Source organism: Sapajus apella, unplaced genomic scaffold (genome assembly GCF_009761245.1).
Source record: "Sapajus apella isolate SASKATOON/1434 unplaced genomic scaffold, GSC_monkey_1.0 scaffold2, whole genome shotgun sequence".
Lineage (NCBI taxonomy): Eukaryota > Metazoa > Chordata > Mammalia > Primates > Cebidae > Sapajus > Sapajus apella.
The window spans coordinates 12,041,567-12,067,946 of NW_022436942.1; the positions used below are offsets into that span (position 1 = coordinate 12,041,567).

At 40.0% G+C, this 26,380-nt stretch overlaps 1 protein-coding gene across 4 annotated transcripts in view; it reads right to left on the minus strand.

Moving 5' to 3' along the window:
- TBC1D30 (TBC1 domain family member 30) overlaps positions 1-26,380 on the minus strand; it is a 99,632-nt gene that overhangs the window by 20,320 nt on the left and 52,932 nt on the right. For all 4 annotated transcript variants that reach the window (XM_032288388.1, XM_032288381.1, XM_032288395.1 and 1 more), the window contains 3 exons: positions 22,634-22,802; positions 20,489-20,657; positions 16,281-16,386 (listed from right to left, as the gene is read on the minus strand). In XM_032288388.1, the coding sequence (XP_032144279.1) occupies positions 16,281-16,386; positions 20,489-20,657; positions 22,634-22,802 (444 nt within the window). The remainder of the gene's footprint in view (positions 1-16,280; positions 16,387-20,488; positions 20,658-22,633; positions 22,803-26,380) is intronic.

Sequence of the window (26,380 nt, forward strand, 5' to 3'; positions counted from 1 at the left end):
TATAACCCTTTTCCATTGCCAAGTCCAGTCAATTTCACCTTGTAAGTACTGTCACTGTTCCATTCTGTTTCCACCTTTCACTGCCTCCTTGCAGGCCTTCCTGTTGTCAGATTGTCCCTTTGAAATCCATCCTTCACAGAGTTCCCCATGGAGCTGACTTAAAACACAACTCAAACCATTTTCCTCCTCTCCTTAAAATCTTTCAGGTCCACAGCTCTTCTATTCCCCTTTCCAAAGGGTCCACAGAAGCCCCAAAACTCCAGCAAGTAGATTCTCTCAATTACTGAATTACTGACCTAAAACATCAGGTCCAAGAGCCTTACAAGGCATTGCGGTCTTCCATGAGCCAGGCCCTGAATTCCAGCCTTCTGGCAGTCCCCCTCACACTCATGCAATATATTATCAACAGGCCTTGACACACACTGCTCTCTCAAATACGAATTGCCTCTCTGCTCTGCAACAGAGCCTTCAACACACATACACATACACACACACACACACACACACACACACACACACGCACCCTCATACATATGTGCACCCCTCCACCCTTCACACACACACAGAGTCTAGCCAACTCTTATTCTTCTATAAAGGTAAAACCAGACATGAATTCCCTCAAGGAAGCCTTTCCTGACTTCTTCTCCAACTCACTCCACCCCTGCCCCCCAGGCTGGATGAGGTCTTCTCTCTTCCTCAGCCCCCAGCTCCTCTGCACACTTGGTGCACTTCCCACACTGCTCTAGGAGACTGTAGGCTCCCGATAACAGAGCCCATGTTTTCTTCTGTGTCCCTGCACCTGGCACATTACCTGACATTTAGAAGTCCTCAATAAATATTTGGAGAAGTTAATATAGAGTATAGAAAATGAGGCTGAAGCATTTTATTTACTGTAGTTAGTAACAAGGAAGTGCTGAAGGACTTAGATAGCAAGTAAATGACCAAAGCAATAAGCATGGATCATTACTCTGGCAGCAAAATACCAGGCTCCTATTCCAGGCCCTAGCTCCTAGATGACATCTCTAGCCACACCCTGGGCCAAAAGGGAACCCAATGCCTTAAAGGGAAGGACCTAGCACTGGCAGGATTCATCACCTGCTGACTAAAGAGCCCTTGGACCCTGAATAACAACCAGCAATATCCAGGGAATATGCCATGGGCCCTGAGCTCTGAGACATGCTGGCTTCAGGGGAGACCCAGCATATTCCCAGCTGTGGTGGCTATGGTGAAAGGCTCATTCTGTATTAGAGCAGAGGGAATCTAGAAAGACAGCCATAATCTACAAGTTGGGTTTAATTCAACATTGATTCAAAAAGAAAAGGCAGAAAACTAACCACGCATTCTCAATAAATGTTTGTTTAATGAATTAATCCATTTGGTGGCAATGAGGGGGGGCGCAGGCAGGCAAGATGGCAGAATAGAAGCCTACACCATTCATGCACCCTGCTGCAACACCAAATTTTAACAACTCTCTGTACACAAGCACCATAACAAGAACCAAAAATTAGGTGAATAATCACAGTATCTGGTTTGAACTTCTTATCATGGAAAGAGGCACTGAGGAAGGAAGGAGGGACAGTCTCGAGTTGCAGATGCCACCCCCCGCCGCAATCCCCTGGCAGTGGCCATAAGACATGGAAAAAGAGTCTGTGTATGGAATGCGAGAGTGCAGTGACTGAGGGACTTTACACTGAACTCAGTGCTGCTCTATCACAGTGCAGAGCAAAGTCATGCTGGGCTCAGCCAGCGTTCACACACAGATGGAACACTTGAACCAGACCTAGCCAGGGGGAATTGCCCATCTCAGCTATTGGAACTGCCATCCCAGGCCAAAGTGTTCTGGGATCCTAAGTAAACTTCAACAGCAGTCTAGGACACAAGGACTGCAATTCCTAGGCAACTCCCAGTGCTAGGCTGGGCTTAGAGTCAGTGAACTAGGGTGGCATATAACCTAGGGAGGCACAAGCTGGTATGGCTATGGGAGGGCTTGCACCATCCCTCCCCCAACCCCATGCAGTACAGCTCATAGCAATGAAAGTGACTCCTTCCTTCTGCTTAAGGAGAGGAGAATGAAGAGTAAAGAGGACTTTGTCTTACATCTTGGATACCAGCTCAGCCACAGCAGGATGGGCAACAGGCAGAGTAGCAGAGTCATGAGGCCCCTATTCCAGGCCCTAGCTCCCAGATGACATTTCTAGCCACATTCTGGGCCAAAAGAGAACCCACTGCCTTAAAGAAATGGACCCAACACTTGCAGGATTCATCACCTGCAGACTAAAAGTCCTTGGACCCTGAATAACAACCAGCAATATCCAGGGAATATGCCATGGGCCCTGAGCACTGAGACATGTTGGTTTCAGGGGAGACCCAGCATATTCCCAGCTATGGTGGCTATGGTGAAAGACTCTTTCTGTTTGAGAAAAGCAAAAGAGAAAGTAAAGGGGACTTTGTCTTGCACTCTAGGTACCAGCTCAGCCACAGTAGGGTAGAGCAACAGTAGGCTCTTGGGATCTCTGAGTCTAGGCCTAGGCTCTTGGACAGTATTTCTGGACCTGCCCTGGGCCAGGGGGAGCCCGCGGCCCTGAAGGGTGAGTCCCAAGCCTGGCAGCATTCACCATAAGCTAATGGAAGAGCCCTTGGGCTGTAAGCAAACATTGGTGGTGGCCCAGCAGAACCCCCTATGGACCAGTGGTGGTGGTGGCCACAGGTAGAGGCTCATCTGCCTGTGGTAAGCGGAGGGAAGAGCAGGAAAAGCTTTGTATTGTAGTTTCAGTGACAGCTTGGCTGCAGTAGAATTTAACATCAGGTAAACTGCTAAGATCTTAAACTCCAATCCCGGGATCCCAGACAACATCTCTAGACACACCTGGGGCCTGGGGGGAACTCACTGCCCTGAAGGGAAGGCCCAATGCTGAGCCAACTTCAGGTCTGACACAGCACAGTCCCAGTGGTAGTGGCCACAGGGGTGTTTGCATCATCATGCCCCTAGTTTCAGAAGGCTCAGCACAGAGAGACTCCATATGTTTCAGAGAAATTAAAGGAAAAGAATAAGAGTCTCTGCCTGGTAATCCAGAGAATTCTTCCATATCTTCACAAAGACCACGGAAGCGGTACCTCTACAAGTCTGCAAAAAAAGGAAAAAAAAAAAAGCCCACAGCATTACTGGGCTTGGGGCCCAAGTCCCTTCAAAGCCCTGGTGATAATTTGGATACTTATTCCCATCCAAATCTTATGTTGAATTATAATCTCCAATGTTGGAAATGGGGCCTGGTGGGAGGTGTTTGGATCTTGAAGGCAGATCCCTCATGAATGGCTTGGGCCATTCCCTTGGTGATAAGTGAACTCTTGCTCTGAGTTCACATAAGATCTAGTTTAAAAGTGTGTGGCAGCTCCCCTCATTTAACTCACTCTCTCTCTCTCCTGCTCTGGCCACATGACATGTCTGTTCCCTCTTTACCTTTTGCCATGATTAAAAGCTCCCCAGGCCTTCACAGAAGCCAAATAGGTGCCAGGGTCATGCTGCTTACACAGCCTGCAGAACTGTGAGCCAATTAAACCTCTTTGCTTTATAAATTATCCAGTCTCAAGTATTTCTTTGTAGCAATGCAAGAATGGCCTAATACCTGGAAAGCCTTCCCAAGAAGAATAGGCACAAACAAGCTCAGATTGTGAAGACTAATACCTAACTCTTCAATGTCCAAACACCAGAAAACATCTACAAGCATCAACACCATCTAGAAAAACATGGCCTCACTAAATGAACTAAATAAAGCACCAGGGACTAATCCTGGAGAAACAGAGATAGATGACCTTTCAGACAAAGAATTCAAAATAGCTGTTTTCAGGAAACTCAAATAAATTCAAGATAACACAGTGAAAGAATTCAGAATTCTATCATTTAAATTTAACAAAGAGACTGAAATAATTAAGCAGAAATTGTGGACCTGAAAAATGCAATTGACACATTGAGCAATGCATCAGAGTCTCTCAATAGCAGAGCTGATCAAGTAGAAGAAAGAATTAGTGAGCTTTAAAGACAGGCTATGTGAAAATAAAAAGAATAAAAGATAATGAAACATGCCTACGGAATCTAGAAAATAGCCTCAAATGGGCAAATCTAAGAGTTACGGCCTTAAAGAGGAGATAGAGAAAGGAATAGGGAGGGAGTGCTTATTCGAAGAGATAATATCAAAGAACTTCCCAAACCTAGAGAAGTACATCAACAGTCAAGTACAGAAGGTTATAAAACACCAACAGATTTAACCCAGAAAAGACTACCTCAAGGCATTTTACAATCCAACTCCCAAAAGTCAAGGACAAAGAAAGTATCCTAAAAGCAGTAAGAGAAAAAAAATAAATAACTTACAATGGAGCTCCAATATGTCTGCAACAGACTTCTCAGTGGAAGCCTTACAGGCCAAGAAAAAGTAGCATAGCCAGGAGAGAGTGGCATGACATATTTAAAGTGCCAAAATAAAAAAAAACTTCCACCCTAAAAGAGTATATCCAGCGAAAATATCTTTTAAGCACAAAGGAAGAAAAAAGGCCTTCCCAGACAAACAAAATCTGATGGATTTCATCAACACTAGACCTGTCCTATAAGAAATGCTAAAGAGTGTTCTTCTATCTGAAAGAAAACGATGTTAATGAGCAAGAAGAAATCATGTGAAGGCAAAAAAAAAAAAAAACTCACTGGTAATAGTAAGCACACAGAAAAACACAAGTTTGGGATAACACTGTAACTGTGGTGTGTAAACTTCTCTTGACTTAAGTAGAAAGACTAAATGACGAACCAATAAAAATAACTAGAACAACTTTTTAAGGCATAAACAGTACATAAAGAGAAACAACATAAAGTTAAAAAGCAGGGGGACAAAGTTATATAGAGTTTGCATTACTTTTCTTTTTGTGTGTTTGTTTACACAGTCAGTGTTAAGTTGTCATCAGTTCAAAATAATAGGTTTAAGATAGTATGTGCAAATGTCATGGTAACTTCAAATCAAAAACATACAACAAATACACAAAAAAATAAGAAATTAAAGCACACTACCAGAGAAAAATCATCTTCAAAAAAATGGAAGACAGGAAGGAAGGAAGAAAAGAAGAAAGGGAAGCCCACAAAAAACCAGAAAACAAATAACAAAATGGCAGGAGTAAGGCTTTACTTATCAATAACAACACTGAATGTAAATGCACTAAATTCTCCAATCAAAAGATACACAGTGGCTGAATGGACAAAAAAAAACAAGACTCAATGATCTGTTGCCTACAAGAAACACACTTCACTTACAAAGATACACACAGACTCGGGTGGCTGGCAAGATGACTGAATAGGAACAGCTCTAGTCTTCAGCTGCCAGTGAGACGAACACATTTCTGCATTTCCAACTGAGGTACCTGGCTCATCTCATTGGGACTGCTTAGACAGTGGGTGCAGCCTACAGAGGGTAAGCTGAAGCAGGGTGGGGTGTCGCTTCACCTGGGGAAGTGCAAGGGGTCGGGGAACCGCCTCCCCTACCTAAGGGAAGCTGTGAGAGACTGTGCTATAAAAAAAAAGATGCATTCTGGCCCAGATGCTATGCTTTTCCTGCCATCTTACAACCTGCAGACAAGGAGATTCCCTTGGGTATGTACACCACCAGGGCCCTGGGTTTCAAGCACAAAACTGGGCCACTGTTAGGGCAGACACTGAGCTAGCTGCAGTTTTTTTTTTTAATACCCCAGTGGCACCTAGAATGCCAGCAAGACATTCACTCCCCTGGAAAGGAGGCTGAAGGCAGAGAGCCAAGTGGTCTAGTTCAGTGGATCCCACCCCACAGAGACCAGCAAGCTAAGATCCACTGGCTTGTAATTCTCACTGCCAGCACAGCAGTCTGAAGTCAACCTGGGACACTCAAGCTTGGTGGGATGAGGGGGGTCCGCCATTACTGAGGCTTGAGTAAGTGGTTTTCCCCTCACAGTATAAACAAAGACACTGAGAAGTTCAAACTGGGCAGAGCCAATTGCAGCTTAGCAAAGCCACTGTAGCCAGACTGCCTCTCTAGAATCCTCCTCTCTGAGCAGGGCATCTCTGAAAGAAAGGTAGCAGCCCCAGTCAAGGGCTTGTAGAACTCCCTAGGACAGAGCACCTGAGGGAAGGGGTGGCTGTGGGCACAGCTTCAGCAGACTTAAAAGTTCCTGCCTGCCAGCTCTGAAGAGAGAAGTGGATCTCCCAGCACAGCACTCAAGCTTGGTTAAGGGACAGACTGCCTCCTCAAGTGGGTCCCTGAACCCCATGCCTCTTGACTGGGAGATACCTCCCAGCAGGGGTCAACAGACACCTCATATAGGAGAGCTCTGACTGGCATCTGACAGGTGCCTCTCTGGGATGAAGCTTCCAGAGGAAAGAACAGGCAGCAATCTTTGCTGTTCTGCAGCCTTCACTGCTGACACCCAGGTAAACAGGCTGGAGTGGACCTCCAGCAAACTCCAGCAGACCTGCAGCAGAGAGGCCTGTAAGAAGGAAAACTAACAAACAGAAAGAAATAGCATCAACATCAACAAAAAGGATGTCCACACAAAAACCACACCAAAGGTCACCAAACATCAAAGATCAAAGGTAGATAAATCCACGAAGATAAGGAAAAACCTGTGCAAAAAGGCTGAAAATTCCAAAATCCAGAATGCCTCTTCTCCTGCAAAGGATCACAACTCCTCACCAGCAAAAGAACAAAACTGAATGGGAAACAAGTTTGATGAACTGACAGCATTAGGCTTCAGAAGGTGGGTAATAACAAACTCTTCTGAGCTAAAGAAGTATGTTCTAACCCAATGCAAGGAAGCTAAAAACCTTGAAAAAGATGAGAAGAATTGATAACTAGAATAGCCAGTTTAGAGAACACAAATGACCTGATAGAGCTGAAAACCACAACAGGAGAACTTTGTGAAGCACACCCAAGTATCAATAGCTGAATCAATCAAGTGGAAGAAAGGATATCGGAGATTGAAGATCAACTTAATGAAACAAAGCATGAAGACAAGATTAGAGAAATAAGAATGAAAAGGAACAAACAAAGCATCCAAGAAATATGGGACTATGTAAAAAGATCAAACCTACATTTGATTGGTGTACGTAAATGTGACAGAGAGAATGGAACCAAGTTGGAAAACACTCTTCAGGATATTATTCAGGAGAACTTCCCCAACCTAGCAAGGCATACCAACATTCAAATTCAGAAAATACAGAGCGTATTACAAAGATACTCCTCAAGTAGGGCAACCCCAAGACACATAATCATCAGATTCGCCAAGATTGAAATGAAGTAATACATGTTAAGGGCAGTCAGAGACAAAGGTCGGGTTACCCACAAAGGGAAGCCAATCAGACTAACAGCAGATCTCTCTGCAGAAACCCTACAAGCCAGAAGAGAGTGGGGGCCAATATTCAACATTGTTAAAGAAAAGAATTTTCACTCAGAATTTCATAACCAGCCAAACAAAGCTTCATAAGCAAAGGGGAAATAAAATCCTTTACAGACAGGAAAAGACAGAAATTTTGTCATCACCAGGGCTGCCTTACAAGAGCTCCTGAAGGAAGCACACTAAACATGGAAAGGAAAAACCTGTACCAGTCACTATAAAAACATACCAAATTGTAAAAACCATCGACACTATGAAGAAAGTGCATCAACTAATAAGCAAAATAACCAGCTATCATCATGACAGAATCAAATTCACACATAAGAATATTAACCTTAAATGTAAATGGGCTAGATGCCCCAATTAAAAGACACAGACTGGCAAATTGGATAAAGAGTCAAGACCTATCAGTGTGCTATATTCAGGAGACCCATCTCACATGCAAAGACACACATAGGCTCAAAATAAGGGGATGGAGGAAGATTTACCAAGCAAATTGAAAGCAAAAAAAAAAAAAAAAAAAAGCAAGGGGTTGAAACCCTAATCTCTGAAAAAACAGACTTTAATCAAAGATAAAAAAGGACAAAGAAGGACATAACATAGTGGTAAAGGGATCAGTTCAACAAGAAGAGCTAACTATCCTAAATATATATGTACCCAATACAGGAGTACCCAGATTCATAAAACAAGTTCCTAGAGACCTACAAAGAGACTTAGACTCCCACACAATAATAGTGGGAGACTTTAACACTCCACTGTCAATATTAGACAGATCAATAAGACAAAAAATTAACAAGGATATTCAGGACTTGAATTCAGCTCTAGGCCAAGCAGACTAGACATATATAGCGCTCTCCACACCAAGTCGACAGAATATATATTCTTCTCAGCATCACATTGCACTTGTTACAAATTGATCACATAATTGGAAGTAAAACACTCCTCAGCAAATGCAAAAGAATGGAAATCATAACAAACAGTCTCTCAGACCACAGTGCAATCAAATTAGAATTCATTCAAAACTCACTCAAAACCACACAACTACATGGCAACTGAACAATCTGCTCCTGAATGACTACTGGGTAAATAACAAAATTAAGGCAGTAATAAAAGTTCTTTGAAACCAATAAGAACAAAGATACGATGTACCAGAATCTCTGGGACACAGCTAACGCAGCGTTTAGAGGGAAATTTCTAGCACTAAATGCCCACAGGAGAAAGTGGGAAAGATCTAAAATCGACACCCTTATTCACAATTAAAAGAAAACAAATTCAAAAGCTAGCAGAAGACAAGAAATAACTAACATCAGAGCAGAACTGAAGGAGAGAGGGACATGAAAAACCATTCAAAAACTCAATGAATCCAGCGGTTAGTTTTCTGAAAAGATTAACAAAACAGATAGACCACTAGCCAGACTAATAAAGAATAAAGCAGAGAAGAGTCAAATAGACACACTAAAAAATGATCAAGGGGATATCACTACTGATCCCACAGAAATACAAACTACCATCAGAGAATACTAAAAACACCTCTACACAAATAAACTAGAAAAATCTAGAGGAAATAGATAAATTCCTAGACACATACACCCTCCCAAGACTAAACCAGGAAGAAGTCAAATCCCTGAAGAGACCAATAACAAGTTCTGAAATTGAGGCAGTAATAGTCTACCATTGAAAAGCAAACCACAACAAAAAGCCCAGGACCAGACGGATTCACAGCCGAATTCTATCAGGGGTACAAAGAGGAGCTGGTGCCATTCCTTTTGAAATTACTCCAAACAGTACAAAAAGAGGGATGCCTCCCTAACTCATTTTATGAGGCCAGCATCATCCTGATAATAAAACCTGGCAGGGACAAAACAAAAAAAGAAAATTTCAGGCCAGTGTCCCTGAAGAACATTGATGCAAAAATCCTCAATAAAATACTGGCAAATCGAATACAGCAGAACATCAAAAAGCTTACCCACCACAATCAAGTCAGTTTCACCCCTGGGATACAAGGCTGGTTCAACATACGCAAACCAATAAACATAATCCATCACATAAACAGAACCAATGACAAAATCCACATGATTATCTCAATAGATACAGAGAAGGCCTTCAATAAAATTCAACACCTTCATGCTAAAAACTCTCAATAAACTAGGTACTGATGGAACGTATCTCAAAATAATAAGAGCTATTTATGACAGACCCACAGCCAATATTATACTGAATGCACAAAAGCTGGAAGCATTCCCTTTGAAAACCAGCACAAGACAAGGATGCCCTCTCTCACCACTCCTATTCAATATGGTATTGGAAGTTCTGGCCAGGGCAATCAGACAAGAGAAAGAAATAAAGGGCATTCAAATAGGAAGAGATGAAGTCAAATTGTCTAGATTGTATATTTAGAAAACTGCATCGTCTCAGCCCAAAATCTCCTTAAGCTGATAAGCAACTTCAGCAAAGTCTCAGGATACAAAATCAATGTGCAAAAAAATCACAAGCATTCCTATTCACCAACAATAGACAGAGAGCCAAATCATGAATGAACTCTCATTCACACTTGCTACAAAGAGAATAAAATACCTAGGAATACAACTTAAAAGGGATGTGAAGGACCTCTCCAAGGAGAACTACAAACCACTGCTCAAGAAAATAAGAGAGGACACAAACAAATGGAAAAACATTCCATGCTCATGGATAGGAAGAATCAATATCATGAAAATGGCCATACTGCCCAAAGTAATTTGTAGATTCAATGCAATCCCCATCAAGTTACCATTGCCTTTCTTCACAGAATTGAAAAAAAAACTACTTTAAATTTCATATGGAACCAAAAAAGAGCCCACATAGACAAAACAATCCTAAGCAAAAAGAACAAACCTGGAGGTATTACGCTACCTGACTTCAAATTATACTACAAGGCTACAGTAACCAAAACAGCATGGTACTGGTACCAAAATAGAAATATAGACCAATGGAACAGAACAGAGGCCTCAAAAATAATGCCACACATCTACAACAATCTGATCTTTGACAAATCTGACAAAAACAAGCAATGTTCAGAAAAGGATTCCCTATTTATTAAATGTTATTGGAAAAACTGCCTAGCCATATGCAGAAAACTGAAACTGGAGCCCTTCCTTATATCTTATACAAAAATTAACTCCAGATGGATTAAAGACTTATACGTAAGACCTAAAACCATAAAAATCCTGTAAGAAAAACTAGGCAGTACCATTCGAGACATAAGCATGGACAAGGACTTCATGACTAAAACACCAAAAGCAATGGCAACAAAAGCCAAAATAGGCAAATGGGATCTCATTAAATTAAAGAGCTTCTGCACAGCAAAAGAAACAATCATCAGAATGAACAGGCAATCTACAGAATGGGAGAAAATTTTTGCAATCTATCCATCTGACAAAGGGCTAATATCCAGAATCTACAAAGAACTTAAACAAATTTACAAGAAAAAAACAACCCCATCAAAAAGTGGGCAAAGGATATTAACAGACACTTCTCAAAAAACGACATTTATGCCACCAACAAACATATTTTAAAAAGCTCATCATCACTGGTCATCAGAGTAATGCAAATCAAAACCACAATGAGATACCATCTCATGCCAGTTAGAAAGGTGATCATTAAAAAGTCAGAAAAATCTGAAGAGGATGCTGGAGAGGATATGGAGAAACAGGAATGGTTTTATACTGTTGGTGGAAGCATAAATTAGTTCAACCATTGTGGAAGACAGTGTGGTGACTCCTCAAGGATCTAGAACCAGAAATACCATTTGACTCAGCAATCCCATCAGTGGGTATATACCCCCAAAATTATAAATCATTCTAGTCTAAAGGCATATGCACACGAATGTTTACTGCAGCACTGCTCACAATAGCAAAGACTTGGAACCAACCCAAACGCACATCAATGATAGACTAGATGAAGAAAATATGGCACACATACACCATGGAATACTAGGCAGCCATAAAAAAGAACGAGTTCGTGTTTTTGGAGGGACATGGATGAAGCTAGAAACCATCATTCTCAGCAAACTAATACAGGAACAGAAAACTAAACACTGCATGTTCTCACTCATAAGTGGGAGTTGAACAATGAGAACACATGGACACAGGGAAGGGAACATCATACACTAGGGCCTATTGGGGGTTGGGGTCTAGGGGAGGGATAGCATTAGGAGAAATACCTAATGTATATGACGGGTTTATGGGTGCAGCAAACCACCATGGCATGTGTATACCTATGTAACAAGCCTGCACGTTCTCCACATGTATCCCAGAACTTAAGGTATAATAATAATCATAATAATAATAAAGATACACATAGACTGAAAATGAAGGGATGGAAAAAGTTATTCCATGCCAATGGAAAGCAAAAAAGAGCAGGAGTAGCTATACTTTTATCAGAAAAAATAGATTTCAAGACAAAAACTAAGAGACAAAAAAGGTCATTATGTAACGATAAAGGGGTCAATGCAAAAGAGGATATAATGATTGTAAATATATATGCACCCAGATATAATAAAGCAAATATTATTAGAGCTAAAGAGACAGATAGACCCAAACACAATAATGGCTAGAGATTTCAACACACTATTTTCATCATTGGACAGATCACCCAGACAAAAAATCAACAAATAAAAGCATTAAACTTAATCTGCACTATAAAACAAATGGACCTAGTAGATATTTACAGAACATTTCATCTAACACCTGTAGAATACGCATTCTTCTCTTCAGCACATGGATCATTCTCAAGGATAGATCATATGTTAGGTCACAAAACAAGTCTTAAAACATTCAAAAAACTGAAATAATATCAAGGATCTTCTCTGACCACAATGGAATAAAACTACAAATCAATAAGAAGAGGAATTTGGAAACTATATAAACACATAAAAATTAAACAATATGCCCTTGAGTGACGAGTGGGTGAATAAAAAACTAAATAGGAAACTGAATATTTTCTTGAAACAAATTGTTTCAAAATATACAGAAGGGAATACTTCCACTCTATGAGGCCAGTATTACCCTGACACCAAAACCAGACAAATACACATTAAGAAAAGAAAACTACATGCCAATATCTCAGATGAATATTGATGAAAAATTCTCAGTAAGATACTATCAAGCCAAATTCAACAATACATTAAAAGGAGCATTCATTATGACCAAGTTGGATTTATCTCAGGGATGCAAGGATGGTTATCCATATGCAAATCAATGTAGTACATCATATCAACAGAATGAAGGACAAAAAACATATGATCATTTCCACTGATGCTAAAAAAGCATTTGATAAAATTTGATAAGTTTTCATGATAAAAAAAAAAACCTTCAAAAAACTGGGTATAAAAGGAATATACCTCAATATAATAAAAGACATTCACAACAAACCAAGAACTAGTATCATACTGAATAGGGAAAAACTGAAAGCCTTTCTTCTAAGATCTGGAACATGACAAAGATGCCCATTTTCACTACTGTTATTCAGCATACTACTGGAAGTCCTAGCTAGAGCAATAAGACAAGAGAACAAAATAAAGGGCAAACAATTTAGAAAGGAAGAAGTCAAATTATCCTTGTTTGCAGATGATATAATGTTATATTTTTAAAAAACCTAAAGACTCCACTAAAAAACGATTAGCACTGATCAACAAATTCAGTAAAGTTTCGGAATAAAAAATCAGCATACAAAAATCAGTAGCATCTCAATGTGCAAACAGTGAATGATCTGAAAAATAAATTTTTAAATCTCATTTATAATGGCTACAAATAAAATTAACTACCTAGGAATTAAGATAACCAAAGAAGTTAAAGAGTTCTACAATGACAATCATAATGAAAGGAACTAAAGAGGACACACACAAAAAAAGGAAAAATACTACATGTTCATGGATTGCAAGAATCAATATTGTCAAAATGTCGACACTACCTAAAGCAATCTACAGATTTGATGTAATCTCTATCAAAATACCAATGACATTCTTCACAGAAAATAGAAAAACAATCCTAAAATTTATATGGAAACACAAAAGACCCAAAATAGTCAAAGCTATTCCAAGCAAAAAGAACAAAACTGGAGGAATTGCATTACTTGACTTCAAATTATACTACCATTATGGTAACCCAAACAGCATGGTACTGGCGTAAAAACAGACACGTAAACCTATGAACAAAATAGAGAATCCAGAAACAAATCCGTATACCTACAGTGAACTCATTATCAGCAAACGTGCCAAAAACACACATTGGGGCAAAGATAGTCTCTTTAATAAATAGTGTCAGGAAAAATAGATATCCATATACAGAAGAATAAAACTAGACCCCTATCTCTTACCATATACAAATATCAAATCAAAATGGATTAAAAACTCAAATCTAAGATGTTAAACTATGAAACTACTACAATAAAACAATGGAGAAACTCTCCAAAACAATGGAGTGGGCAAAATTTCTTTGGTAATAGCTCACAAACACAGACACCCAAAGCAAAAAGGACAGATAGGATCACATCAAGTTAAAAAGCTCCTGCACAGCAAAGAAAACAATCAACAACATGAAAAGACAACTCAAAGAGAGGGAGAAAATATTTACAAACTACTCATCTGAAAAGGGATTAATAACCAGAATATACAAGGAACTCAAATAACTCTTATAATCTTATTAGACATTTCTTAAAAGAAGATATACAAGTGACAAACAGGTTTATGAAAAGGTGTTTAAGGCTAGGTATGGTGGCTGACATCTATAATACCAGCACTGTGGGAGGCCAAGCTGGGCAGGAGGATCACTTGATGTCAGGAGTTCAAGATCAGCCTGGCCAACATGGCAAAACCCCTTCTCTACTAAAAATACAAAAATTAGCCTGGTATGGTGGCATATACCTATAGTTCCAGCTACTCAAGAGGCTGAGGCACGAGAATCACTTGAACCCAGGAGGGATTACTGAACCCACAATTCAGTGAGCTGCGATTGTGCCACTAGACTCCAGCCTGGGGACAAAGCGAGACTGTCTCAAATAAATAAATAAATTAAATAAAAAGAAAACAAAGATGCTCAAAATCACTGATCACGAGAAAAATGCAAATCAAAATTAAAATGAAATATTATCTCACCCCAGCTAAAATGGCTTTTAACCAAGACAGGCAGTAACAAATGCTGGCAAGGATGTGGAGAAAAAGGAACACTTGTAGATATTTGTGGGAATGTAAATTAGTACAACCACTAGGGAAAACCGGTTGGAGTTTCCTAAAAAAAAAATAATAATAAATAAATAAATAAATAAAACTAAACTAAAATTAGAGCTACCATACGATCAAAAAATTCCACTACTGGATACACATCCAAAAGAAAGGAAATCGGTGTATCAAAACAGTATCTGCACACCTATGTTTGTTGCAGCACTGTTCACAGTAGACAAGATCTGGACGCAACCTAAGTATCCATCAACCAATGAATGAATAAAGAAAATGTGGTACATATACAAAATTGAGTAGTATTCAGCCATAAAAAAGCAATGAGATTCTGTCACTTTCAACAGCATGAATGGAAATGGAGATCATTATATTAAGTGAAATAAGCCAGGCACAGAAAGACAAGCTTTGAATGTTCTAATTTGTGGGAGCTAAAAATTAAAGCAATTGAACTGATGGAGACAGACAGTAGAAGGATGGTTTCCAGAGGCTGGAAAGAGAAGTTGATAGGGAAATAGAGATAGTTAGTGGGTAAAAAAAGTAGTTAGAATGAATAAGACCTAGTATTTGATAGCACAACAGGTGACTACAGTCAATAGTAATGTAACTGTACATTTTAAAATAACTTAAAAAGTATAACTGGATTGTCTGTAACACAAAGGATAAACACTTGAGGGGATGAATATTCCACTTACCCTGATCTAATTATTATGTGTTCCATGCCTGTATCAAAGTATCTCATGTACTCCATAAATATATGTACTTACTATGTACCCACAAAAATTAAAAATTAAAGAATCTAATGGATAAGTCAGTGTTAATAAACCAGCTATTTTTTTCCATGCTTGCTGTCAATTTAAAAGACTTGATGAATATGATATAGAGTACAGTAACATGCCATAAAAAAATAACCAAACTCTTCAAGTCTTTCACTTTAAAATTAATATATAATTACCTGAGTTGAAAATGTGGGCAAGACAAATGAATCAAACTGCTGATTAGAATAATCTTTTTTATCCTCAATAATTTCTTCCCAACAGTAACTGTTTTCCCCCACCAAGTCTAAGTAGGCTGGGCACAGTGATTCATGCCTATAATCCCAGCACTTAGGGAGGCTGAGGTGGGAGGATCACTTGAGTCTAGGAGTCCAAGACTAGTCTAGGCTACATGGCAAGACTCCATCTATACAAAAAATAAAAATGAAAATTAGCTGTATGGTGGTACACGCCTGTAGTTCCAGTTACTCAGGAGGCTGAGGTGGGAGGATCACTTAAGCCCAGGAGACAGAGGCTACAGTGAACAACGATTGTGTCACTGGCACTCCAGCTGGGGTGACAGAGTGAGACAGTCTCAAAAAAGAAAAGAAAGGCTAGGAATAAAATTCAGAATAAGCACTTGCTGATTTTGTTTCTCCAGTGTATTTTTCCAGTTTATATTGTGCCTAATGATTTCTAAGCAACACAGTCTGAAGGAAAGCTACAACAAACATCCATCATTCATTTCTTCCCTCTTATGACATAGATTCTTATCAAATTATATACAGACTCTTGGTCAATTTGAGACACTAAGTCTGATGGCTAACCAACTACCTTTCTCAAGACCGCTGCCCTGGCATTGGTTGTTCCCACAGTGCCCAGGGTTCCCTGAGCCAAGCTGGTCCATGTTGCCCACTCACCTGCATGAGTTCATGGCTTTGCAGAAGATCATTCTCTAGCATCTCCTGGGTAAGGCGCCCCATGGTGCTGTAGAATTCATCTGCTGTTTCACAACATTCTATTTGCCTAGATGAAGAAGGGACAGGAAATAGAACTTGTTTAGGGCATCCATGCTGTGTAACAGTACATGCTGCAGGTATAAGATGTGTTGGGCTGGGCATGGTGGCTGACACCTATAATCCCAGCACTTTGGGAGGCTGGGGCAGGAGGATTGCTTGAGGCCAGGAGTTCGAGACCAGCTTAGGCAATGCAGTGAGACCCCACTTGTCCAAATAATTGTAAAACTTAGCTGGGTATCGTGGTATACACCTGTGCTCCCAGCTACTCAGGAGGCTAAAGCAGGAGGATCACCTGAGCTTGGGAGCAGCAAGCCACGGCCAAGGCTGCAGTGAGCCATGACAGCCCCACTGCAATCCAGCTTGGGTGATGGAGACCCTGTCTCAAAAACAAAAGGGGGACAGCTGCCTTTTGGATCAAATCACTCAAGTTACCAATCAACAAATAGCAAAATCCTGATAATTGTAAAGCCCACTGTGGATGAAACATTTAAAAATACCAAAAGCAACTTTGAGGAACTCGATACAGGTAAGTCCTGTCATTCCTACTTGGCTCCCCCAGCCTCATAACCCCAACGTGGCATCTTTATTGTTTCCATGAGACATAATCTACACATCAGAATACCCACACTCGTTAGAAATCATAACCACGAAATTGGGTACTAAAGAACAATTATCTCCAATAAGATCCGTAAACTGATATCATTAACGTAATAGATTCAAAACCAAACCACAGTAGGAACAGAAGATGAAAATTACAAGAATTGTATCTGCATATTTCATGTCCATGGGGTGTTTTCACAGGCAGAATTTTCTGAGTTCTTCTCAGGGTGCTGCTGCTAGTTGGAGATTACACTGCTCCTTGCATTCAGTTCTACATGTAAATAAAGAATCTGACACTTAGCTACCTGTGAGTCAGATTGGACTTCAATCTTTCCTCTAGAAAGGGAAAAAAGGATAGCCCAAAACAAAAGTACCAGGTATTTCTATTTTATTTTATTTATGTTTTTGCAATGAAGTCTTACTCTGGCGTCCAAGGCTGGAACACAGTGGCATGATCTTGGCCCACTGCAACCTCCACCTGCTGGGTTCAAGCAATCCTCCTGCCTCAGCCTCCTAAGTAGTTGAAGCTACAGGTGCCCACCATCATGCTCTGCTGATTTTTTGTATTTTTAGTAGAGATGGGGCTTCGCCATGTTGGCCAGGCTGGTCTCAAACTCCTGACCTCCAGTGATCCACCTGCCTCAGCTTCTCAAAGTGCTGGGATTACAGGCGTGAGCCACTGCACCAAGCCTAGGTATTTTCATTTCATATGACGATGTTCTTTGTATTGTAGGGTAACTCTAGTTTCCCCACCAACCAGAAGACCTACACTTTGATATATACTAATGTTGGGGGATTTTTATAAACCCATCCAAAAGAAATATGATTATGGAAAAACAAGAGATTCTAGACTGTTGTTCTAATCCCATTGCCACAATCATGTAAATAAATAAATGGAATAAACTGCTGAAGTATTACTATAAAAATATTGAACAATGTTTTTCAGGCTGACCAGGAAGAAAAAGCATCCCAAAGACACAGATGCAGGAGACAGCAGGCCCTATCTGGGGAACTGCAAGTCGCTCTGCACAACCAGTAAGACCAGCATGGGGGGAGTGGTTGCAGGACCAGAGGAAGCCAGTGAGAGCCGAGGGAAGGGAGCTACTGACAGCAGAGAGCAAAGGCCTCACCTGGCAGCTGAGCCACTTCAAAGCATGAGTCACTAAAAGACTTTAAATAGGGAGTGAGGGAACAGCTGTGCCCTTGGCAAGGTCTGCCTGGAGGTGGCAAGGCAAATGTGGGGTACCATGGGGAAACCAAGGAGGACACACCACAGTGGGCCAGGCATGGGTAACAAACAGGAAACCAAAACAGCAGGGGCAGAGAGAAAGGACACATAAAGAGATGCTAGTGATGGTGGGCTGATGGTCTACAATTTACATATTCCAAAGTACCCTTGGGGTGAGTGAAAGGTAGAAATTCCAAGCTGCAGAAGCCAGGTGAAAGGAGAGATCCTGGATAACCATATATAAGGCACATGTTACTTATGTGTACATAAACTGGAGATTACCTATATGCCATTTATGGTTTTTCCAACAGAAAGTTTGTAGAGAATATCACAGGCACTAGAATCAGAATGATCCAAATTTAAAGTCCCAGTTCTGCTACTCACTGGCTGTATGACTACGAACTAGTTAATGAACTTTCCTGGGGAAATTTTCTTACTTGAAGAGGCAGGGAGAATAACCCTACCTACTCCACAAGATTATTGAGAGAACTAAATGAGATGATGTGTTTAAACTGCCTAACACAATGGCAGGCACTTCAGGCACTTATGATGTATGTCAATTGCCTTTCCTCTCCCTTAACAAGCTACATGCTCAAAACACACAGTATTATAATAAGCAAAAACTGAAAGAGTTAAAATTCTATCATTCTGATTCATACATCCCCTAAACTTCAAAAATACTAGCCATTTGTTATCAGTAGATTCACATTCTTAAAAGCACAGACTCTAGAGCCAGGATGCCTGGGTTCAAATTCAAGCCATTCCACTTAGTAATTGGGTGACTTTAGGCAATTAACTGAACTTCTCTGTGCCTCAATTCTCAAATCTATAAAAAGGAGATGACAATAATGCATACTTTATAGGATGATGAATACTTGAGTTTATACATCCACAGTAATTAGAACAGTGGCTGTTCACGAAAGTACTCAATGAATATTGGCTTTTAGTTGCAGCTAGTATTATTTCAACAGTGTGACATCCCTGGGATGATCATAGGAATAAATTCCGATCCTACAGATTAATGGATAGAGAGCAGTAAAACCAGGATCACCTCTCTTCTTCCTGCTCCCTCATGAAGAACCAACACAAAGGCAATTATAGCTGACTCGCCATACAGTAAAGTGCTTTCCTGTTTTAATGCTATAAACCAGCTATGCAGCAACTGGACTATCACACCCAGAGAAACTATCAAAGCTCAAAGAGCTTACAATGTATACAGTAGGTTGGAAATACATGGCTGCAGCAAGAGGCGGTTATCCAGAGGTAATGGGAGACAAGCAAATAGCACAGCAAATACCATACAGATGAATTTATTTGCCCAGCTGAAAAGCAATGTACAATAAAACAAAGGCAAAGGAGATAGCTAGGTGATGTTTAAAAATACACATAATAATAATTTTTAAGTTCCTGAACTGATAGTTTTTCTTTGCAAAATTGTTTACAATGCCAGAAGTCTCTCAGGAAACAACTTACCATAAATACAAAGGCTAGTTAAAAGGTTTTTGAAACAAAAAGTGCCCATGATTTATTAATTTTCTGACATGTTGTCTATGGGAACACACTCAAGTCATTTATAGCTCCAGAAAAGAAACAGTAAAAACTTCACCGCTTCTTAGCTGTTTCACCCCAATACTTCTTCCATTACCCAAAAGGTACAATCCTTATGTGGTAGTCATAATATATCAAAGATGAGTGAAAAATACCCTATCTTTTTCAGTCCTGCTATTAGTAAAGAATATAAGCAAAATCTATTTGGTAATATGTTTTGGCAGTAACAAATTTCAACAGAGAATTCGTTCTTAATGAAAGGGAAGAAGTTCTATGTGTTCTACCAAGCGAGATATCTTATCTCATTTAATTTTATCGCAACCCTGAAAGGCAGAACAAAATAAAGATTCATCAAGAATCCAAATTGTGATATTAACTAACAAATTCACCTACTCATAACCAGATCTTTCCATTTCTCTGTCACCTAAGTTCCTTTCCCTCTTCCCAACTAGTGTCCAAAGAGATGCTGACAAGGAGTGAACCAGCCAGGACACAAGCACTTGAGAAGAAGTGGCAGAATCTACAGGCCTAAAGGAGCCTGCCCCCTTCTCCAAAATAGACTGCATCTGCCAACAGTGAGCCCGCCGAGATTTCAGGAGGCTAAAGCAATTTTAAAAGTTCACAACTTTCTCTTTTCCTCACACTTAAATATCAATGCTTTACACATTATAGCACAAAAACTGCTAAAGGTCCTCTACATCACAGAGCAGGGCAGAAGGTGGAAATCACTTACTCTCCTAATTTTGCCCAGATAGCCAGCGACACCCTTAGGATGATTTCTGAACCTTCGAAGAAGACTGAATCCCAGATCTTTAAAACGGTCTGATTAGGGAGGCACGTGGCAAAGAGAGTCAGAAACCACTGCATCGTGAAGACATTTGTAAGTGGGGGCTCATATCCACCTGAAACAAAACACATTCGATTCCTTCAGAACTGATGGTTGGCAACATACGCATAGAAAACATATCCTTTTTTAGTCTTCCATGTCCACTCAAATTTGTTAAATTTACTGATTTCTTCATATTTCTAAACTCTTGTTCTTTCTTCCTATTTTTCCTACCATGTTTCTGGAAGAATGTAGGTGTGTTTAATATAATACCTCAGAAATCTTAACCTAAAACTTACTTTGGCTCTACCTGTTGTAGTGAGCTGAAAATTAAGGAGAAAGTTTTCCTCATCAAAAATAAAAGAAGAAAAGGATTTCAGCCTCTCAAAAGCAAAAGCCACCAGATGTTCGAAATCATATAATCCCCACTTTTATTCAAATGCTACTTTGGTAAGAATAAAATTGCTGACATAAATTATCTATCAACTTCTTAAGAAGGCCACAGTGGAGTTAAACTAGAAATCATTAACAGAAAGATAGCTGGCAAATCCCAAAATAGAGAATAAACATTACATTTTAAAATATTTTCAACTAAAGGTCTGGGGTCCAACAAATTTTGAAATTTCTGAATTTACTAAAAACATAGTACTCCCTCCTACTTTATGTGATCAGTATGTATTTTTATGAAATATAAAAATTTAGATATTTAGACTGATCCTCCCTCCAAATTACAGCCAATATGTACAACTACTTAAAAAGAGGGCTGTTTTCCTGTATTCATTGTTCTTCCTATGAACAATGGAAGTATCTGCTCAGAGACTAGAATCTGGGATTGTTCCTCATAGCCAAGTGCAAGACACTTGGGTAAAAACATGTAGCTCACTAAAGTGTGTCTGACTAGGGGACAAGCAAGATCAGCCTCTCCAGAAGCATGATAAAATCCACACAGTTATACTGCAGAGCCAAGTTAAATGAGATCATTCAAGTGGCTTAGAAGGAAATGCCTAGAGACACTCAGGTGTCTCTCTGTGTGCATGGCCTGTTAGGAACCAGGCCACACAGCAGGAAACAAACACAACTTAACCTGTATTTACAGCCACTCTCCACTGCTCACCACCTGAGCTCTGCCTCCTGTCAATCAGCAGCACTATTAGATTCTCATAGGAGCACAAGCCCTCTTGTGAACTGTGCATGTGAGGGATCTAGGTTGCACGCTCCTCATGAGAATCTAACGCCTGATGATCCGTCACTGTCTCCCATCACCCCTCAGATGGGACCGTCTAATTGCAGGAAAACATGCTCAGGGCTCCCATTGATTCTATGTGACGGTGAGCTGCGTAATTATTTCATTCTGTATTACAATGTAGTAATCATAGAAATAAACTACACAATAAATGTAATGTGCTTGAATCATCCTGAAACCATCCCCCCAACTCTACCCTGGTCTGTGGAAAAATTGTCTTTCCTGAAACCGGTCCCTGGCACCTAAAAGGTTGGGGACCACTGGTTTGGAGGAAACACAACAAACTCCTGACTATTCTGTACACACAGCCAGGGAAGTACAAACTGTGGGTACAAATACAGCTACTAGCTCAGACACTTCCAAAGGCTGGACGATGTCCACTAGATAGCAGAGGCCCTTAGCTACTCTTTCATAATCTCAATGGTTCAGGTAAATCCAGTTTGTACTAAATTGTACCTGTAGCTCAGTTGTAAAGGCTCCTACAGGTTTGGCGCCAGCTTGAGCTTTTAAGTAGACAATAAGACATGCACATGGTACTCCATCCAGAGTACATCATTTCAGTTGTTGATCTGGTACTAGTATATTAGGCTCTTGACTGACTTCCTAACTGACCAGTTAGAGGTTCAACATATGGCCTTTTGTTATTTTCAGTTTTGTTTTCATTCTCTCAAAATCTATTTCATTGTACCAAGCTCTTAACAACAAAAATACCTGAAAATACATATTTCCATTCACAGTTTAGGCTCATTTCTACAGTGGAATCAGAGAAGTCAAATATTTTCAGAGTTATCATGGGATTAAATCACTACCTCCACTTTCTTTGTTTGCAGTTCTCTGAAGAGTATCCAGGTGCTGAGATAATTCAGGCAGCTTCATTCTTAAAAGGTCTCTGAAGACAGCCATATCCACAGACAATGCCCGGAGATTATTGACAAAATAGCTTTCGGGAAGTACCTTATCAATAAGGTAAATCATAATCTAAAGAAAAAAAAGATAGTTTAAGGCTGCTTTGTAAAAACTGGGATCCCAACATGTCCTAAAGAGAAAATAAGTATTCAAATAGATAAAACGCTGTTAGCAAAGCACACCATCCTTAAATGCATCAGTACCAAATGTTCCAGATTTACAAGGCTCTCCTACAGCCTGGCTAGGGAGCATGTGGCATGATCATCTAAGTAACTCAGACCCCAATTCCGCTGCTGTCTGAAATTTCTAGATGGGCTGCTAGACCTGTGTTCAGTCCGTAAGTAGCTGTGATTATGCAACCCTCAGCGTCATTCTGAGAAATGACAAAGCACAAGCTTGCGCAGCAGCCAGCAGCGCCGGCTCGTTGATGTCAATACAGTTTTACAACCTCTTTTTTTTTTTTTTTTTTTTGAGACGGAGTTTCGCTCTTGATACCCAGGCTGGAGTGCAATGGCGCGATCTCGGCTCACCGCAACCTCCGCCCCCTGGGTTCAGGCAATTCTCCTGCCTCAGCCTCCTGAGTAGCTGGGATTACAGGCACGTGCCACCATGCCCGGCTAATTTTTTTTGTATTTTTAGTAGAGACGGGGTTTCACCATGTTGACCAGGATGGTCTCGATCTCTTGACCTCGTGATCCACCCGCCTCAATATGAAAACTAACAGCAGGCCTATCATAAACACCCCCGCTGAAGTAGCTCTCAAGATTTACTCACCATCAACCTGGGCTATAGAGCTACTCATGTTGACTTTTGGTCCACTTCCTGGAAAAATGCAACTAGGCTTTTTGAACAAATGGTACTTTTCAAAATCTGTATTTCTTTCATAAAATTGTCATAGAGGTTCTTCAAATTGCTATTTTCATTTTGATTTTTCTACTTGTACTGCCTTTTCTAAAATGCCAAGAACCCCTAGAATGACCCAGCCAAACACATATGAGCTTTGTATGTCAATCCCTGGTTCTTTCCCACCAAACTCTTACCAACAAAAATACCTGGAAATATGTATTTTCATGCAATGTTTAGGTTCATTTGTACAGTAGAATCAGAGAAGTCAAATATTTTTAGAGTTATAATAGCATTGAATCACTACCTCCACTTTCTTTGTTTGCAGTACTCTGAAGAATATCCAGGTGTTAATTCAGGCGGCTTCATTCTTAAAAAGGTCTGGCATGCTCTATCCCTGACCCACTCCCTAAAAGACCAGCTCCTTCCCCAAAGCACCAGAAAAACAAAATTAAGAATAAAGTCATAAATGGCTCTATATACATAATTGGCTCTATGTTGGCAGAAAATTAGCTATCTCACATTTTGATTTTCAGGATACCATAAAATTTTATTCCCCCCACCCCCCAAAAAAAATCCCTCCCTGCAAGGGCCCATTTTCCCCTCCTCCCCAGCTTATATAATTTATACTTCTCAGGGTCATCGTTTGGAATGAGTCAGTAGGGCAGGGGCGTGCTCTCAGGAAGGATCTTCTCCTTTGGCATAGGGTGGCCAGACCCAGAGGGCCTTAGCCTTCTTATGTTAGCATAAAATTTGCCAGGTAAATGTATCATCATCTTGGAAATAGGAGCTCAGCAACAATAAAAGGAGTAAATTCAGTCTTTGTGGGGAAAGGAAGCTCTGGGAGGCAGCAGCTGATGGGGAGAGCAGGTATAAGCATGGTAGAGTATTCTTGTAGGAACCTAGCACTCTATGGATCAGGATTAGAGGGATTTACAGGATTATGAATGCAGATGTAAAGGTAATGTGCTGACAAATATTGTACTTTTCATCTAAGGATAAGATATGTAGTTCTAAGAAAGATACTTGGTTTTTACTGAGAAATTATGATCCCTCAAAATTACTTGAAAACAAGCAAAAAAAAAAAATTCTTCAATCATCATACTAATTCCTGCGACAGGGAAATTCTCTATCGGAAGGCATCTCAATGTCTGATATGAAGACATAGATCCAGTCTGTAATCCCAGCACTTTGGAAGGCTGAGGCAGGAGGAGCACCTGAGGTCAGGAGTTTGAGACCAGCCTGGCCAACATGGTGAAACCCCGTCCTATTAAAAATACAATATTCGCCGGGCATGCTGGCATGTACCTGTAATCCCAGCTACTCAGGAGGCTGAGCCAGGAGAACTGCTTGAACCTGGAAGGTGAAGGTCACAGTTAGCCAAGATCATGCCACTGTACTCCAGCCTGGATGACAGAGCAAGACTGTCCCCAGGAAAAAAAAAAATTGAATTAGGCTAAATAATAGGAGAATTCTGAATTTTAACAAAAAGTTAAAAATAAAAGATTTGCTAAGTAAAAACATAAGCACTAAAAAGCAGGAAAAATGGTTCACCTATTTCTAATAACTATACATTTCCTAGTAATTATGACTTGTAGAGGCCAGGCTGGAAAAATAGATGTACAATATTTTTCTCGACATCAAAAGTGTTTCTTCATGAAGCCAACCTTCTTCTGCATATTAAATGTCTAACCACAAGATCTACACACTCTTAAGGATGATGACATCATTTCATTGCATGGAGCTCATTTTCATGGGGGCAGAAATATTCAGTTTTTCATCTTTAATCCACATTTTTATGTGAGTTTTTAATTTCTACTTTCTCAAGTGTTACTGAGCCCTTTTATAATTTGATTGGCATGTACATTTCCTTTCCTGAATGTCTCTATCCCACCCCCTAACTTGAATCACTTATTCCAATTGCTCTAGAGAACAATTCCCATTTTATAGTCATACCAATTAGATCTGAAAAAAAAAAACTGATGAAAGCTGACAGACTGAGTAAACAAAATTGCTTCTTAATAAAAATCTTCTTAAAGTCATGTATTTGTCACTGCCATCCTCCACCTACTCCCACCTATTTGATGAACAAGTAACTTCAAAGTTGCTTCCTTAAATACATCAATGGAAAAAGTGAGAGGTTGAAAACAGATTTAGATCATGTCAGGCTGGATCTATAACTAGTCCACCATCATATGTATAAAACCAAGAAGAATATTTGTTTATTTTTCCACATCACATTAGTCAGTGATTGGGAGTATCAGTAAGGTATTCACCATAGTCAAACACAGGTTGTTGGCAGTAGGGTTGTTGGGGGGCGGTTCTTGAACAGGAAGACAAAGTAACTATCACATACATCACAAAGCATTGAAATCAACAGCAGTTTAAAGGTTCAAATATGAATTAATAACCCCATATTGCCTTAAGCAAACTGGCATTAGTCTTCACATTTAAAATGCTTCATTTCTCATAAGCACTCTATTTCTGGTGACACACTGACTCACTTGCAAACCAATAAGTTTACATCACTAGTGCTCCATCTCAACATGTTTCCAAAATTTGTTTTAACTAATAAAGGTCCTAGGCATCAAAGATTAAAAGATATTAATACAAGTCAATTCCATAATGCTTCTCCATGCAAACACCTTCCACTGACACTCACTCTCAGCCCAACTCCTCCATACATTGCTCCAAATAAGAAGGAGTAAAGCAACCTAATAAGGCAATCCAATCATAATTAAGCATAACTAGTGTGGGAGGCAGTTCTAACATGACCCCACCCCCAGTCACACCCTTGTATGAACCCT